This window comes from Prunus dulcis, chromosome 8, assembly GCF_902201215.1.
Source record: "Prunus dulcis chromosome 8, ALMONDv2, whole genome shotgun sequence".
Lineage (NCBI taxonomy): Eukaryota > Viridiplantae > Streptophyta > Magnoliopsida > Rosales > Rosaceae > Prunus > Prunus dulcis.
Genome location: NC_047657.1, coordinates 8,697,841 through 8,715,294, shown reverse-complemented (window position 1 = coordinate 8,715,294; position 17,454 = coordinate 8,697,841). Strand labels below are relative to the sequence as shown.

Genomic DNA, 17,454 nt, shown 5'->3' with positions numbered 1-17,454 from the left:
GAACTCTTTTGCCACCTTTGTTTACTTTTGCCTTTTCCAAGTTGATTCTTAGAACATTGGAAAGTATTGGTTTTTATTTATTTTAATGACGCGTGCTGCACAACTTACAATTTTAATTCTTTTTCTTTTTGCAACATTTAAATTATGCGAGCAAAATAAAAAAAAAGCATTTTAAAATGCGCATTTAGAAAAACAATTGCAAAAAGAAAAAGAATTAAAATTGTAAGTCATGCGTAGCGAATGTGATTAAAAAAAAAAAGACTTTCCGCACGTGCAGGGAGGCTTATATTAATAATTAAAAGTATTAAATAAATAACGGTCATATAATACATTTACATGTTTTTATAATTTTAAAAAAATCAAATTAAAAAAATTAAAATCACGTGTTTGCCAATGAGCTACTTAAATGAAAAGAATTCTACACATTCATCTTTCTTTTTGACAAAGTTAAAAATGAGAGGGTGGTTTTGCCATACGCATACTACCAATGTGCCATAAAAGTTTGAACTCGAGACCACTAGTCTGCAAGTCAAAGCTATTTTATGTTGGGCCAGATTTCTTTGTTTATTCACATTCAAAAAAGAGTTTTGAAAACGTCCTTGATGTTCACAAAATTATCAGGTTGCGTCCATAATGTTGATGAGTGAATTTCGCACCACCAATTAGAATGAGTCAAAACCCAGTCAACCCTTCTTCAAGAGTGGACTTAAGGTTTGTCACACTCTTGTATATTTTTTCTTGCACTTGGAGTGGCCAAGTGAGGTGGACAACGGCTCCAATTCCCTTGAAATGTAATGTGCGTAAACCAGCCTAAATATTAAATCAATTTAAGTCAAATTAAAACTCGCAAATGCACAAATCGATTTATAGTATAGTGTGATGCAAGTACGAGTATCGTTCCCACAAAGATTTGTGATCAATCATGGTTCTTTAACCTAACTCAATTTTTGGTTGTGTAACAGAACTTAAATTTGAACTAAAATTAAACTAAGATAAATTGAAACGAAAAAAAAAAAAATTATCAAACAAAAAAAGCAAACAAACATTTAAAGATAGGGTTATAAGTTGAATATGATAATTATGAATGCATCATATTCAACCACTAATTTTCTTACCCATTTTTCTAGGATACAAGTTAATAAAATCAACAAATTCGATTGATGAAGATTCCACATCTAAGATTACTATCCGTATTAGGGCACATGTCTAATATCCCTAGATGCGAATCATCTATAGTCAATATAACTATAGGAACCTAGGAATTCATTAAGTTCAATGGAAATAAGGAATCAAACAAACCAAGTATCGTATTAATACTTCGATGTATTTTTTATCCTTAATCCCTATGAGCTAGTTGAAACATGCAACATATTAAGTCGACACACAACACACAAATATTATAGATGCAAGTCCTAAAGGTCGTGAATCAATAGAACTCAAACAAGTAGAACCAAATAAACTAGAGATTAAGAATTCATCAATCAAATCTGGAACTCAATTAACTTAGCATCCAAAACATAAATAATAACATTAGGGCATCATCCTAGTCTTATCTAAAAGACATAGTTAGACATAGTCATAAATAAAACACAAGAAAAACATAGAGAAGAGACGAAGAATAGAAGAATAAGGTGGCGGCAACAAGGTGTGGACGACGGATGCTAGAAGCACTCTCTCTCAATTTGACTTATTTTGGGGATGGATGAGTTCTCTGAATAACTGGTGTATCCCTTGCTTTCATAGAAGGGAGGAAAAACTCTTCTTTCTCCTTATTTGACTTGGAATTAGCTTTTCAGACCCTCGAAATGAAAATCCTAGGACAACTGGGCAAAGTTGCTTGGGAAGCAAGGACTTTTCTGAAATGAGCATTCTGCGCTTAAAATGCCTTAACTCTTTCTATAAGTATCCAAATCACAAACATAAAATTCTACGAAAAGCTAACTTTCATATATTTTCAATGATATATGGCTTATTAGCTGGTTCATTATGAGGAATTCATATTGACTTTGAGAAATTGATTATTCTGCACTGGCAATTTTAGGAAAAAGTTGTAGGATGATGAGGTGGCATTGATAACATGACATGTTGATATGGTACCTTTTATAAGCTTATAGAATCTTTCTATTTCCTATTTGAGACGGGATTCCTCATCAAAAAAGGAAACTTTCCAATTCAATGTCCACGAGCTTCCCATCGATGTCACTTCCTTCATTAAGTTTGATTCCTTCCCGAACAAGGAGAACTAATTTTCCTAGTTTGAATAGGAAACCATAATCTTTGATTTATTTTGTTCAGTAGACCAATCAAAGCTAAAAAAAACACATCTAAATGCTTGGAAGAAAGAGACCTAGACTCGAAAATGAAGCAAATAGGCTATAAGAAGATAGTGAATTATGGACTCATCAAAATGGAAACAGGCAATGGTGCCTGAAGAGGTGGTGGTGGGTCCACCAACCACCCTCCAATGCCGAAGTCATCATTCTTCCTTAAAGGAGGTTCGGAAAGTACTATACTTAAGTATGAAGGAAAGTCATATTACCTTTTTTAGGTGGAAAGTATCTCCTTTTATATTGGGAGGATGTGACATCTTTTCCGTCCTTTTCTGATGTGGGACTGTTGAATCTTTGGTGACGTGGCATCCTTGGATTGAGTAGATGATAGGAACCTATTGCGTGTCCCCACCCTTTTTGGGAACAACGAGCACTGGGGTATTGGGGCCCGCAAATCAAAGATTAGTGAATAAGATGTTCAAAGATTGGTGAACAAGATGTTCAAAAGCCATATCGGCAAAACGATGGAGGTTTACATCAATGACATGGTCGTCAAGAGCCAGGAAAAATCCCAACATGTCAGGCACCTAGAAGAAGTCTTCAACATACTGAGAAGATACCGCATGTGGCTTAACCCAAAGAAGTGCGCATTCGGTGTTTCGTCAGGACAGTCCTTAGGGCAAATAGTGAACAAGCGAGGCATCGAACCCAGCCCATTGAAGGTGGAGGTGTTGTGGAATATGCCTGATCCAAGAATGCCTAGAGATGTGCAGGTTTTGACTGAGCGAATAGCGGCTCTTAGCCGATATTTCAAGATCGTCAGATCGTTATAAGCCATTCTTCCAGGCAATTCGAAACAAGGACAGAAACATATGGGGCCAGAAAAGAGAAGCCTTTGAGTAGATAAAGAAGTATCTCGCCAATCCCTTGACCCTGACTATTTCAAAGCAGGGTGAACCCTTATACCTATACATGGCTGTCATTGACATTGCTGTTAGTTTTGTGTTGCTAAGGGAGGAAATTTAATCCAGCAACCCATATTTTATGTGAGCAAGAGCTTGATTGAGGCTGAGAAAAGATATCCACTAGCTGAGAAACTCGTGTTAGCTTTAGTGACGGCCAAGCGCAAACTTCGACAATACTTCGAGGCACACACGATTATCGTATTGACGACCCAACTAATCAGGGCGACCATGTCCCAGCCACACTTTTCAGGAAGAGTTACAAAGTGGGTCATCGAGCTCAGAGCATTCGACATTAGATATAAAACTCGGACAGCCCAAAAGGGCCAGGTAATTGTCGATTTCCTATTAGAATGTTATCCACCTGACAAACAACAGGAAAACCATGACGAAATCAAGGAAACACCATATCTGGACAAGCCCAACGGGAACTATATGTGGATGGATCATCCAATTAGGCGGGAGCCAGAGTGGGAATCGTCCTCTCGTCGCCCGAAGGAGTGGACCTGGAGTATTCCATCTAATTAGACTTCCCTGCTCAAATAACGTGGCGGAATACGAAGCCCTAGTGTTAGGATCCAATTAGCCAGGACGTTGAAGGTAGGATGCTTAGTTGTCCACAACGACTCTCACATCGGCCAGACAACTGAGGAATACGCGACTAAGGATGAACGAATGGGGGCATATCAACGGCTAGTAAAGGATTTGCCAGCAAGTTCGAAAAAATAGAGTTTGAGCGAATACCGAGAGAAATGAACGGTCAGGCAGATCGCTTGGCCCACGCCGCATCAACATCGGTGGAAGACATGAGGGTAGCCCCGGTGGAACTCTTATCGGATCCCAGTATACCAATCGATCCTGGAGTTATGCAGATTGATTCCGAAAAGAAAACGTGGATGACTCCAATCATGAACTATCTCACGAAAGGAATTCAACCCGATGACCCGATTAAGGCAAGAAAATTACGAATAAAGGCCACCATGTATGCAATTATAGATGATACGCCTTTTCGTAAGTCTTTTTCAGGGCCATATCTCATATGCCTCGATCCACATGAAGTCGAATGGGTGCTAAGAGAAATACACCAAAGGACATGTGGGAACCACAAGGGAGGGGGGAGCTTAGCCCACAAAGCACTGACCCAAGGATATTTTTGGCCTTACATGGCCCGCGATGCAGAACAATTTTCACGAAAATGTGATAAATGTCAGAGGCATGCACTTCTTATCAGACAACCAGCCAAGGAACTTAACCCTGTTGTAGGACCCTGGCCATTCGCCCGCTGGGCGATGGACATTGTAGGACCATTACCCACTGCAGTGGGGCGCAAGAAATTTGTCCTTTTGGCCACTGACTACTTCACCAAATGGGTGAAATCCGAGGCTTACAAGACGGTGACCCAAACAGATGTGGTGAGATTCGTATGGCGCAATATAATATGCCGCTTTGGGATACCAAGGGCCATCGTGATGGACAATGGAACCTAGTTCGATAACCATAAATTCAAAAGTTACTGCGAGAAAAAAAGGGATCATTCCGTAGTTCTCGTCCCGAAGTTACCCTAAAGGAAACAGGAAAGCCGAGAAATAATCGTACGATCTTTGATTGCTTGAAGAGAAAGCTGGAACAATGCAAGGGCAAATGGTCAGAAGAACTGCCAAACGTGTTATAGGCATACCGCACTACCAAACGAAAACCAACCGGCGAAAGCCCTTTTCCCTTGGCTTATGGAACTGAAGCTGTCATCCCCACAGAAATTGGACTACCCACAGTCAGGACATTAGTGGTAGGGAGCAATGATAATGAGCAGCAGCTAGCTCATAGCCTTGACCTGCTTGAAGAACAACGAGAAGCTGCAGCATTACGACTTGCAAACTACCAAAACCAAAATTTGGACGAACATGGGAAGGACCATACAAGGTGACAGAAACTTATGGAAAATGGGCATATATGCTGAGGCATATCGAGAGCGGTCAATACGTACCACGTCCTTGGAATGCGACTCATCTGACGAAGTATTTCATTTGATTTTATAGTTTTCATTTCTTTGTTGCTTGTTGGTTTCATTTTCGAATTTCCCCTAAATTTTCCATCGTTCGATGAACGCTTAATGGAACACATGTTTTCTTCACATTCAAAATGTTTGGTCGAAGGCCATGATTTTTTAAATTAGCATCACCTGAATCCACGTGGTCGAAGACCTTGTAAATAAGGAAATGCATATACTAATCCATGGGCACAGAATGTGCTTGATCAAAAAACTCAAAGTACGATTGAAGATCGCAATAAAGACGTGGTCAGAGACCACGCATAAAGAAGCGATTGGAGATCGCGCATCAAGAAGTGATCGAAGATTACAACATGATCGAAGACCATGACATGGTTAGAGATCAAGTAACATGATATGCATGTGACAAGTTCGAAGATCGCATGATCAAACATAACAATAACATTAGGCTCTTATGGCCGTAAAAGGGAAAAACATGAAATGTTCACAGGAGGAAGGCCTCCGAATTATTCAAAGCTAGAAAATACATAAAAACTACTGACTCTACAGGTGCGAACCCACAAGTGACATAGGCTAGTCTGATGGCAAGGGGAGACGGTCCCAATCCACGTAAGGGTAAACCATTTGGCCTTGACACGGAAGTGGTGGATACCCTGTTTAAATTCGTCACATATGCCATCAGAATGAGCGGCTAACACTGAGGCGAGTCACTTGGGCACTGACACATGCCAAATCCTCCTTGAGTAAGTCGCATTTCGCTAACAGCATGCTGTGATCAAAGTGACAAGGGCAGCGAGGAACGCAAGAAGGACCAAATTTATCCTGCGTCCTTCCAACAGAGCAAGGATGACATGCGCTAGGGGTGTGCCTTCTCATAGTAACCTTTCTTCCACATCTGGCATTACCAAATCGGGACCTGGACCCACGGAGCGAGTCGGGGACCGCTGAGTAATTTGAAGCATTCGCAGGAGAGTCGACAGAAGAATCCTGCGAGCATATCTCAATGATTCTGTTAGGGCTCTTGGAATCTGGCTGCGGGGACTCCCTCCTTGACAGAGATGAAGTCCTCCTCCTCGGAGAATCTACTTTCTTTGGAACATCTGCTCAAAGGCGGAAGTGGAGTTTTAGCTTGGGTCTATGAGCCATCAGTGGGATAGGTATGTTCACCTAAAAACCAAATTACCCTTTATATAGAGGCTTACCCAGAGACGTAGCTCACTAAGGGATGCCTGATAAGGTCGTAATACGGAGACGATAGGATATCCAATCCCTTGTTTTTTGAATTTGAAAATGGTGATTCATAACGAGAAGACCTTGGCCAAGTTTGAAAAACCATTACGTTGAGCCTCAGGTATTTACGTTAGGGTTAAAATTCAAATCAAGTAGATAACTCATAAAGTCTGATAAAGTGAGTCAAGAATTCTGGGAACGAGCCCAAGATAGTTGAGTACATCAAAACTAAAACAAAGCCGAAACGAAAATACAACAAGCAGTGAACGAAACAAAGCAACTTAGGGCGCGTCATCAAATGGGTCAGTAATGGTCTCCGAGGTAGGCCCATCACAAATGGAGAATCCAGCAGGTGAGGTAAAGCCCGTAAATCGAAGGACGGGCCCAGTACTGGCAGTTGGAGCAGGATTTCTTTAAATAAAAAATACCTTCATAGGTTTTTGACTGAAGTCCGCACGCTTCATTGGTTGAAAGAGAACTCCGGATTACGTTCTCAATGTTGAACGGTGGAAATGGGGTGAGTACCTGCAAAAGTCACTCCGACGCTCAAGTCAGTGTTTGTGCAGCGTACTCTTAGTGTTCAATTGAATTTCACGTACCTTTGTTGGAGGTTAAGCCCGGTTTTTATAGTGCTTCGAGTTCTTGGGTTTAGCCCCACTTCCCTAGCTTTGAGCATTCCGTCCTCCACTTCATGGTAATGGGATCAGATGAGCGTGTCTCCCTAGCTCCGCACTTCTCTAGTGGGAGGGAAGTTCGATCATCCCACGTCTTCTAGTTGTGGTATGTGGGTTAAGCCATGATACGTGAGATTTGGTCCCCATAATGCGCCCTTTTTTACTCTCTACACACTTCGCAGGTGGAGAGGGAAAAAATGATCTAAATAAAGGGATTGGTAAAAGCTCAAAGCTTGGGATCGGCTAGCAAAGGGAAACCAAGAGGTATGGGACCCACCGGATTAGCAAAAGCTCAAACCCAAGCACACCCCAACTGGGGTTGGGATCGGCTACCAAAGAGAAGCCAAGAGGCATGGGACCCACCGAATTGGTAAAAGCTCAAAGCTTGGGATAGGCTAGCAAAGAAAAATCAAGAGGCATGGGACCCACCGGATGGGCAAAAGCTCAAACCCAAGCACACCCCAACTGGGGTTGGGATCAGCTATCAAAGAGAAACCAAGAGGCATGGGACCCATCGGATCGACAAAAGCTTAAAACCAGGTGCACCTTAACCCATTTGGGATCGGCTAGGAAAGAGAAAGCAAGGATCATGGGGCCCACCGGATCGGCAAAAGCTTAAAGCCAATCGTGCGCAGGGGACCACCAGATTGGCAGAGGTGTAGAAATCCAAAATAAAGAAATTGGTCCACTTGCACAAGGGATTGGCTGTCCGCACTTGGATACTCCACATGGGGATAACAGTCCATAGTTGGAACTTGAAAAGTTAGCAATGTGCATGAAAATTCATGTTTGGATATTTCACATGCACGGTGTGAAAAGCAACATGCATGGGTTTGTGACAGGCCAATAGGAATCATATTTCTGAGTTTGACCAGCAAGCCCAAGAAGGACAACACATGGTTTGTTTGGGCTCAGCCATGAGCCCACCATGACGACATGCGCTCAATCCGAAGAAATCCTATTACAAAGTCCCACTTAGGTCATTTTTTCCCTCTCCACCCGCGAAGTGTGTAGAGAGGAAAAAAGAGGGGCATTGTGGGGACCAAATCTCACGTATCATGGCTTAACCCATATGCCACAACTAGAAGACGTGGGATGATCGAACTTCCCTCCCACTAGAGAAGTGCAGAGCGAGGGAGACGCTCATCTAATCCCACTACCATGAAGTGGAGGACGGGATGCGCAAAGCTAGGGAAGTGGGGCTAAACCCAAGAACTCGAAGCGCTATAAAGACCCGGCTAAACCTCCAGTAAAGGTACGAGAAATTCAATTGAACACTAAGAGTACGCTGCACAAACACTAACTTGAGTGTCGGAGTGACTTTTGCATGTACTCACCTATTTCCACCGTTCGACCTCGGGAACGTAATCTGAAGTCCTCTTTCAACTAAGAAAGTGTGCGGACTTCAATCAAGAACCTGTTGAGGTATTTCTTCTTGAAAGAAATCCTGCTCCAACAATGGTAGGAACCTATTGCATGTCCCCTCCCTTTTTGGGAACAACGAGCACTGGTGGGATACGTTGTGGGCCCCAATTCTGACGTATTTGGTTCCTACAACCCTCTTAGGCAGAGACGCTTGGGATGGTGCATTGGGCCATAGTAAAATGAACGTTTGTTTTCGCCTGGGCAGCCTTTCTTTACCTTGTTTGGGCTTGGGCACTTCAACCACTTTTGACCTTGTAGTTTCAATTCCATCAATTTTGCCATTGTAGTTTCATATTTGCAACAATTCCAGAACAAGTTAGTATTTTCGTTAATTTCTTTGAAGGTGCAAGGTATAATTTCGTTAACCAAAAACCATTGATCGTAAAAGCTGGTTTGAAACTCTCCCTATTTCATATTAGGGCTCAAAATTTGCCATTTGGGTTTAGGGTTCTTTAAAAATTGGGATTGGTGGATAAATTTCGAGCCCTAATATGAAATGGGGTGAGTTTTAGGCAAGCTTTTTTATGCTCAAGGGTTTTGGGTTGACAAAATTGCCCCTTGCACCGTCAAAGAAATTGAACAAGAATACTAACTTGTCCTTGAATTGCTACAAATACGAAACTACAATGGCAAAATTGATGGAATTGAAACTACAAGATCAAAAGTAATTGAAGTGCCAAACTAAAGGGACCAAAAGTGACTTTTGAGAAAGAAAAAAAATTGCCCTTTGAGACACGTGGAAATGAATAAACAACTAATGATGCATTGATTAGAAATGGAAGACATCGTTTGAAGCACCTGGGTAAGGAAGCCACCTATGCTAAGCCAACAGAGAAATTGGACCACACATTAGCCTAACACATTTGAAGCCCAATCATGCCATTATAGAGTAATGGCCCAAGCATCATGCACATTAAACCCATTAATTATTCCACATTTAAGTTTGACAGCAAATTGACATGAACGTGGGATAATGGGTCTCGGCAGACTCAATAAGCACATGCCATGTAGACCAGGACGACGAGAAACACCCATAGATTGTATAAAAGCCAACTTCTACTAAATGAAGAAGGTAACTCTTTCTATAACTAAGAGCGTCACTCTCTCGCATTTGTATTCTAAGCCTGACTTTGACATCGGAGACAACTTGACTCACACTACACCAGTGTGCAATGACTCAATTAGCTTTCTTTTCTTGATTTCAAGATACAAAGGCCCTTTTAAGACATTGGGAATTTTTTGTTCCACATCCGCAGATGTTAGTTTCAAAGTCGAAGTCATGTCCTTCAAAATGCCATTTACGTTTGACATAACCACCTTTGCGGATCATATAATCATGAGCCACTTTTAGAGTTGAACTCATCTCTTCCAAAGTACCCCCAATTTGACATATGTTCGACTTGATTTGATTCTAAAACCAACCTTTTCGTATGAGGAGTATTTACATATTTTCATCTATAGCTATAAAGAAAAAGGTAAAGTATGGTAAAAATATTAAAAATACCAAAAATTCCATTACTTAAAGAAAATATTAACAAATGAACATATTTATTAAATGAGGATAATATGATATTGTTAAATATTAACAAATGAACATATTTATTAAATGAGGATAATATGATAAATTAACAATATGCATATTTAAAAAACATTTAAAATAAAAGAATAGATCATGAATTTTCTTAGGACACAACTACAGATAATTTCTCTTTTTTTAATTTAAACTGAATTACTAATATTTATATTAAAAATGAAAAACCAATCACTCATGTGCCAAAGGGCTAGCATGGAAGAAAGGCAGCAAATAATAGAAACTCTATATAAATGCAATATGACATAAATGATTATTACCCGATTCAAGTCAACCGTTGAATTTACATCCAACGGTGAGTGACCATAAATCTCTTGAACTACAAGGGTCCAAAAGATCAGGACTGTTGAAATATGTCCCCTATATAAAATTATTTTTTCAGAGAAAAATTCCCCAAGTTAAAGTGAATCAAACACTGGCTATAAATCGTATGGCATTATTCCGTCTATCTGAAAGTGAACCACCACAATTATCCAACCAGTAGTCACAGATTACATGGACTGAAAATGCAGACAAGCAATTTGTAGGTCCATAGCCCAGAACAGACAGTCCGCCAGTCGCTCTCATTTCATTTCCAGTAGAGCCAACAACAGATCATTGGCCATAGTACTAGCAGAATTGTCAATCCCATTTGGCCACTCCTATATATCACCATCACAAGACTCTTCTTTAACATCCTTTCTTCTCCCACTGTCCACCCTTTTGCTTATCTTCTGTGTCTACCCCTGGTAAACTCTTTCATCTCAAATCATGCTCGTATTTCATATATTTCAATTTCTTAATTTGTAGTTGTTTCTGGTGAGTTTATTAGATATGGGTTTGTTTTACTTTCGCAGATTACTGACTTGGTGCTTTTTTTTTCCGATTTATATGATATAATTTTCATGATATTCCTTTGATTTATGAATTTGGATGGTAGAATCCTTGCTTGATTTCTGAAGTCATGTCATGTCGTGTGTTATGGTTTAATTGTAAGATAATGCTGGCACGGGAATTAAAGATTTTGGCTTTGGAACATCGCATTTGGGAATGGTGACCCTTCCCTGAACTCTTTCTGATTTTAAGTAACTGGGTTGAATTTCTTAATATTTTTTGTTCTTTTCTTCCTTTTGTTGGTTGAAATCCATGATAGGACGCAATGCTTTGGATGTGGTAGGCTTCAGAACAGAGGGATTTGAGAAGTAAGCCTATAAGAGTAAACAAAGAAGTGAATGCAGTCAGACCAAAAGAAAGAAAGATAAAAAAGGATATGAATGCTGGGAGCCAAAATAGAAAATGTGTTAAAAATAAATGTCCATAGATTCAGCTTGAATTGTGTCCGGCTTCCATTGCAGATAATTTATTCTACTAGGAAGACTATGTCAGAGTCATGAACGCATCCTGCTGACTACAATATTTTTCCCCAAGTCTTTGCTAGCTTTTCAAACATAAATGAGGAATTTGAAACAGTAATATATGGATGTTTGGGTTCTGCAGAAAATGATGATTTCGAAACATTAACATGTCGTATTTTTAGAATTGCTACTTAATGGCTGATTATTATATCTCTTTAACATGTGAAGCTTTAAATCTTGAACTGTGGTTATATTTATAATTTTCACCAAATACTCGCTTCCTTGTTTTTCTTGTACTCTTATGATCATCTTTTTTTTTCCTTTTAATGTTAATGTATCTTTTATTGGCTAAGCTGCAGATATGGACACTGGTTCAAGTCCAAGTTTGTTTCCGCTGCACCGATGCAAAACTATTCACCTGGTTGGTACCAACTTTGATTTTGGATTTGCATACATTTTGTTGTAGATTTGAAGCTGCTATTTTTCTTTGGTTTGAAGGACATTCAAGATTTTCCCATTTCTTGGATTTTTCTCTCAAATCATCGCATTGTGGTCTTACAAATCCTTGCATTCAGGTGAGGCATGGACAAGGAATCCACAATGTAGAGGGAGCTAAGAACTACAAAAAATTAATGAAACCTGAATATTTTGATGCGCATCTTACTCCACTAGGCTGGCAGCAGGTGGGAAGAAGGCATTAAATTGTTCTTATATAGATACTGTGTTAGAAAAACAGAAAGGAAAAAGAAGAAAGGCCTGTAACAAATATTTTCCTTCTACAGATAAAATAACATTGTCATGAGAGCAATAATGGTAATGAAATTTTTTGTTGCTATGGGTACAGGTTGATAATTTGCGTAAGCATGTTCATGAATCTGGGCTTTCCAAGAGGATTGAGTTAGTCATTACATCTCCTTTGCTAAGGTAATCATGCCATAATTCTAGAATTTTACCCAGCTCTCTGTCTTTTGTTTGCTGGATAATGCTTTTCTTGAACAGAGATTCTTAAATTTATTTTTGTATTTGTCACTTGAAAGGTTCAGTACAAAATGCAGAATTATAGAGAAAGACCCATTTTGTGAATCTTTTTCATTGAAACAAACTGAGCAACAGAAAAGGCCTTTTCTGGTTAGTTAGACTAAGGTGCCTTTACATAAGGAAGGAGCTTGAGAGGAGATGAAACTAAGGGTTGGGTTGTACATAAAAATCTTCTTCAAAGAAGTGTTATTTTGGAGTTGCAAATGTGGTACCTAGAGGGGTCATTTGGAAATTAAATTGTTAGTTATTTTCTCAATAGATTTTTCTTTCTTTGTTAGAGGTTTGCTAAGCACATGGAAAAACTTTTAAAATTTTATAAAGATCTATTTCTTTTTAGAGTCATTTGGTGTATTCGGGACATGGGTATTAGAGTCTTTCTTGGCATGAATAGTTGAATACTGGTAGTCACTGACGGAAACTCCCAACGTTCTAGGTACAAGCTGACAACTATCTGTGTGTCATTGAGCATCTAAATAGATGATATAGATGATATGATTTTGAGACAATCTTAAATTATCCTTCTGTTTTAATTTGATATATGAAATTTTTTATATACTATTTTATTGTTCTTCCAAGCTATTGGAAGGAAAAGAAATATAAACACTTGTTTCAGTGGCCAAATAGTTTATGCTTTCGTGTTATTGTTATTGAATTTGGTTGGTCCATTAGAAATTTTCTTTTTGATGTAACAATCAAGTTAAAAATGATGACATGGCTATAATCAGTTATATGTTTACCACGAAATAAATAACCAGTTGTTTTACTTAACATAAATGCTACATATATATGAAGATGCCTCCTCCCTGGAAAACATTCTATGGTTTAGATGCTGCTAAGCGTTACTTAAAAGTGCTTTGACTTTTTAGGGCTCTGCAAACGGCTGTTGGAGTATTTGGAGGTGAGGGCTACACAGACAGAATGGATATATTGCCACTAATGGTGGCAAATGCAGGATATAGTGAGCGTCCTTCAATTTCAAGTCTTAACTGCCCGCCCATCATTGCAATAGAACTTTGTCGAGAGCATTTGGTATGTCTTTTAGAAATCAAAATGGTGTCTTCTTTGCAGTTAATCATGATTTTAACTGAAAGTGAGTGAATCATTTGCAACTTATTGTGGGGCATTGATAAACCTCAGTTGGTGAAAATTATTAACCTAGCGGCTATCTTCAATACATACGGAAGAGAGTAAATTATTTCATTTGTGCCTTGGTAGTTTAATTCTTGTGATGTAACATTGCTTGACTTGGCTTGTGTTTTCCAAGTACTTTTGAATGACAGAATTTTCTTACTGATCTTGGTTAGAAGAAAAGGAAAAGAACCTTGTTCATTTATTTCTATGCATGAAATGAGAAATCGTTTGAAATCATACTGAACTTGGTGCTTTTAGTTGTTTGTTGCATTATTTCATTTACTTTTTCTCTCATATTAAAAGAAAAAAAGTTCAAATAATACGTAGTCTTTGCTGTTATATTGACGCTCAGGGCTTTAAATGTGTTTTTATAAATTTCTGTTTGCAGGGAGTTCATCCCTGTGATAACAGAAGGAACATCAGCGATTATCAGTTTCTATTTCCTGCGGTTGACTTTTCACTGGCAAGTAATTGGATAGTTAACTTTAACTGGGGGAAGAATTAGTGGTTATAATTTAATTTATGGTACTTGTCATCTTTGGTGGCAGTTCATAAAGATGGTTATTAATTTCTAATTTTCAGTATGTGCATGCAAAATGACCATTAATTTCACAGATAGAAAGTGATGAGGATATATTGTGGAAGGCAAATGTCAGGGAGCTGAAAGAGGAAGTTGCAGCTAGGGGATTGAAATTCCTGAACTGGTGAGTACCTGTTTCATTATTGGAACTTGAGTTTCTATTGATTCTTTTAGGCCTTAACCAATATCAGTTAACGTGCTAAAGCTGAAACTCCAGATTGCACTAGAATAATGCAGTTTTCTTGCATATGAGTGATTAAATAATGATTCCTAAAAAGGGCTATGTGTTTTATAAATTTTGAATGGGCTTTACATGAATATCAGCTTCATGACAGATCAAGTTTATCAAGGTTTACAAGGTGCTTTGATCAAGCTCATCTTGTAACCTTCAGAAGCAAGAAGCTTATTATATGGATCACATGCTCCGTTGTTGGTGTTATGCCTTATTCTTCACAAATTTTTGGGTTTTTAGTTTATCAGGTCTTTTCAAGATCTCATCCTCCATGAGATCCTAATGTTTTTTTTACTGCTCTTTTTCTTGTATGATTTAACTTGTATGGGGTGTCAAGATAGCAGCCCTAGTTTTGAGAAGTATGAAAATTTACTGACTTCTGACAGATCCATAGACATAAATATAAGAGTTGAATTGATATGAGTTTGGTACCTTCTTCTCATCACTTCACAGGTTGTCAACAAGGAAAGAGAAAGAGATAGCAATTGTTACCCATGGTGGATTCTTGTTCCACACACTAAGTGCATTACTAAATGATTGTGACCCTTTGGAGAAAAAAGAAATGTGCAAACAGTAAGTGTGATATATAGACTTTCACTCTATGCAAAAATCACTAGCTTAGTAAATATTCCAAAAGGATCATGCCTACTTTATTAGCTAAAGTTAAAAATAATTAGGGACTTAAAGTGCTGAATCATCAAGCATCACGTTATCACTTCTTTACTGTCCTTGCAGCTTTACAAATTGTGAGCTTCGCTCCATGGTCATTGTTGACAGAAGGTGAGCTTATGATTGTTTCATTAGTTTCAAAAGGGATTCCATCTGTTTGTTTAGGATTCTTATGACCTCTCTTCATTCTCCAGTATGACAGGGTCTGATTCCTCAACAACTAATTATCCAGGAAAGATTCCTGATGGGCTAGATCTCCCTAGTGATGTTGCTAGTGAGAACCTTGAGAAAGAAAAGTCTAACCTAGTTTAAAAAGAAAGAAAGAAAGCTGCCACAAGCCGCGAACAAATTGAATATTGTGCATGCATAAAATAGTAGCATGCTTGGAATATCAGGCTCTTCTCACTTTACATGCTACATCCTGTTGTGTTTTGACGACTCCGAGATTCATAGGCATAAAGTGGTGTCCGGTTTGTCCATGAAGAAGAGTACAAGATTGCATTTTATGAGACCTCTTTATTTGCTCAAGAGAATAACTTGTAAAATACACGTCAGTTTATGCTTGGCCTCTCCCATCAGCTTATTTGGCAAGTCCTTCCCTTGTTTGTGTTTTTCAACCTTGTTGCTCAGCAATAACCTGTAGCGAATGGACTATTTGAATTTCAGACATTGTTGGCTACTCTTCTAGGCTGTCGATGCATGGTCAGTATTGAGTAAACAGGTGAAATTTTTGGTTTCTGCAGTCGGAGCAAATTGGGAAATCAGCATGCGTATGAGGTTTTGGAATCTAGGTTTAATTTTCCAGTAAAGCTGAAAACCATTCAATATGATATTATTTCAAGGAGACTTTGGAAAAGGCCAAAGGAGAGATAAATTTTTTAAAAGAAGCCAAAATGGACAAAATTACCCTTATTTATTTTTGGATTTCCTAAGGAATCCTTTACATTTGCTTGTTTTTTATTTGAAAGTTGAGAGGTTTTTCTGTTGTTTTTTTTAAAAAAAAAGTTTTGGCTTTTTCCAAAAGTGAAAGTTTTTTTATGACTAAAATTTAAATTTACTTTTTGGGGGTAACCCCATTACATCACCCAGCCAGACTCAATAATTCTCCACCTCAAGACCATATAGAGCTTCAACATAATAACAGTGGGATTTTCTCCGCATACTAGGTGCATAAGCTCCTTAAGCATATTATGTCAACATCTCAAACATCCCTGTAAGTGCAAGGGGCTTGTAGCTCAAGTGATTAAAAACATTTATCTATACACCAAAGATCTTAGGTTTGATTCCCCCTTCTCCTAATATCGCTTGTATAAAAAATAAAAATAAAAATCCTCATAGATAGTTCTTGACAAATGGTCCTAAAGCTAACTTGGTAATATCATGTGTGCTCCAAAGCACTTGCAATACCTAATCGAGGCCTTGAAGACAACCTAAACAATTAGGTGGAAGATTTAAGCTCGTCTCCCAAGATTGGAACCGTTTTCTAGACCCTCTCACATGGCAAGATCTTGACAAATGAACACTGAGTTCTCAGAGCAACTCCAGCGGAAGGTTGAGTCCAAGGCTGGGGGGAGAAAAAAAAATGACGTTCTAGCGAGGAGCCCAGGCCCAAGTTGGGAGTGGGACCCACGAAGTTGGGCTGGCCCTCAGACTAGTTTAACCCGAGCTTGAGCCCAAAGGGTGATGACGTCATGCGAAACGTCATCGCACGGTTTAATTTTTTTTTACTGTTGGCTCCTGCAAGGCATGTGCCAACGGTAAAAAAAAATTTAAACTCGCATGCACTAACGTCAGCCCTGCGCAAGCTCCAATGGGTAGAAGCTACGTGGCACGCCCCCAGCGCTCCGATCTGCTTCTCCTCCCCCAATCCAACGGTTGACATTTTTTTGGCAATAAAATTATGAAAAAAAATTGAAATTTTTTTAAAAAAATACTAAAAAATTATATATATTTTTTTCTATAAATACCTATCAATACCCTTCACTTTCAACACCAATCCTCATACATTTTCTTCTACTTCTACTATTATTCACTCTTTATACTCAACATTTTCCTCTCTTTCACCTTCTATTTTTAGTTCTTATCTTTATGGCTTCTTTTACCGAAACCGGAGGGGCGTGGAGCACCATGGAAGATGTTTCCTTGTCTGAGGCTTGGCTCCAAGTTTGTCATTGTCCCATGTCAGGCAATGAGATGAAATTTTTTCATATGTGGAAAAAAATTCATGCCGAATTTTGTGAAAAAATTCCGGGGTCTACTCGTACGGAGATGACATTATCTAGTAGGTGGAAAATTCTCAATAAAGAGTTG

At 38.8% G+C, this 17,454-nt stretch overlaps 1 protein-coding gene across 5 annotated transcripts; it reads left to right on the top strand.

The window, feature by feature from the left end:
• The first annotated feature begins 10,569 nt into the window (after positions 1–10,569).
• On the top strand, positions 10,570–15,882 carry LOC117636493 (phosphoglycerate mutase-like protein 1). Of its 5 annotated transcripts, none has more exons than XM_034371010.1 (10): positions 10,570–10,888; positions 11,854–11,915; positions 12,070–12,177; positions 12,339–12,418; positions 13,399–13,561; positions 14,052–14,126; positions 14,279–14,367; positions 14,929–15,048; positions 15,211–15,255; positions 15,339–15,882. In XM_034371010.1, exons 2-10 carry the CDS (start codon positions 11,856–11,858, stop codon positions 15,454–15,456), a joined length of 858 nt encoding a protein of 285 aa, XP_034226901.1. In that variant the 5' UTR covers positions 10,570–10,888; positions 11,854–11,855; the 3' UTR covers positions 15,457–15,882. The 5 variants fall into 5 exon arrangements, with proteins under 5 accessions (XP_034226901.1, XP_034226902.1, XP_034226904.1 ...); XM_034371011.1 differs by having other exon boundaries at positions 10,576–10,888; positions 11,848–11,915; XM_034371012.1 differs by lacking the exon at positions 10,570–10,888 and adding an exon at positions 11,095–11,192.
• The last annotated feature ends 1,572 nt before the right edge of the window (positions 15,883–17,454 follow it).

Coding starts and splice junctions, on each gene's coding strand:
- LOC117636493 (XM_034371010.1), top strand. CDS start 11,856: ATGGACACTGGTTCAAGTCCAAGTTTGTTTCCGCTGCACCGATGCAAA. Junction 14,368..14,928: donor GGATTGAAATTCCTGAACTG/GTGAGTACCTGT, acceptor ATCACTTCACAG/GTTGTCAACAAGGAAAGAGA. Junction 15,049..15,210: donor AAAAAAGAAATGTGCAAACA/GTAAGTGTGATA, acceptor CTGTCCTTGCAG/CTTTACAAATTGTGAGCTTC.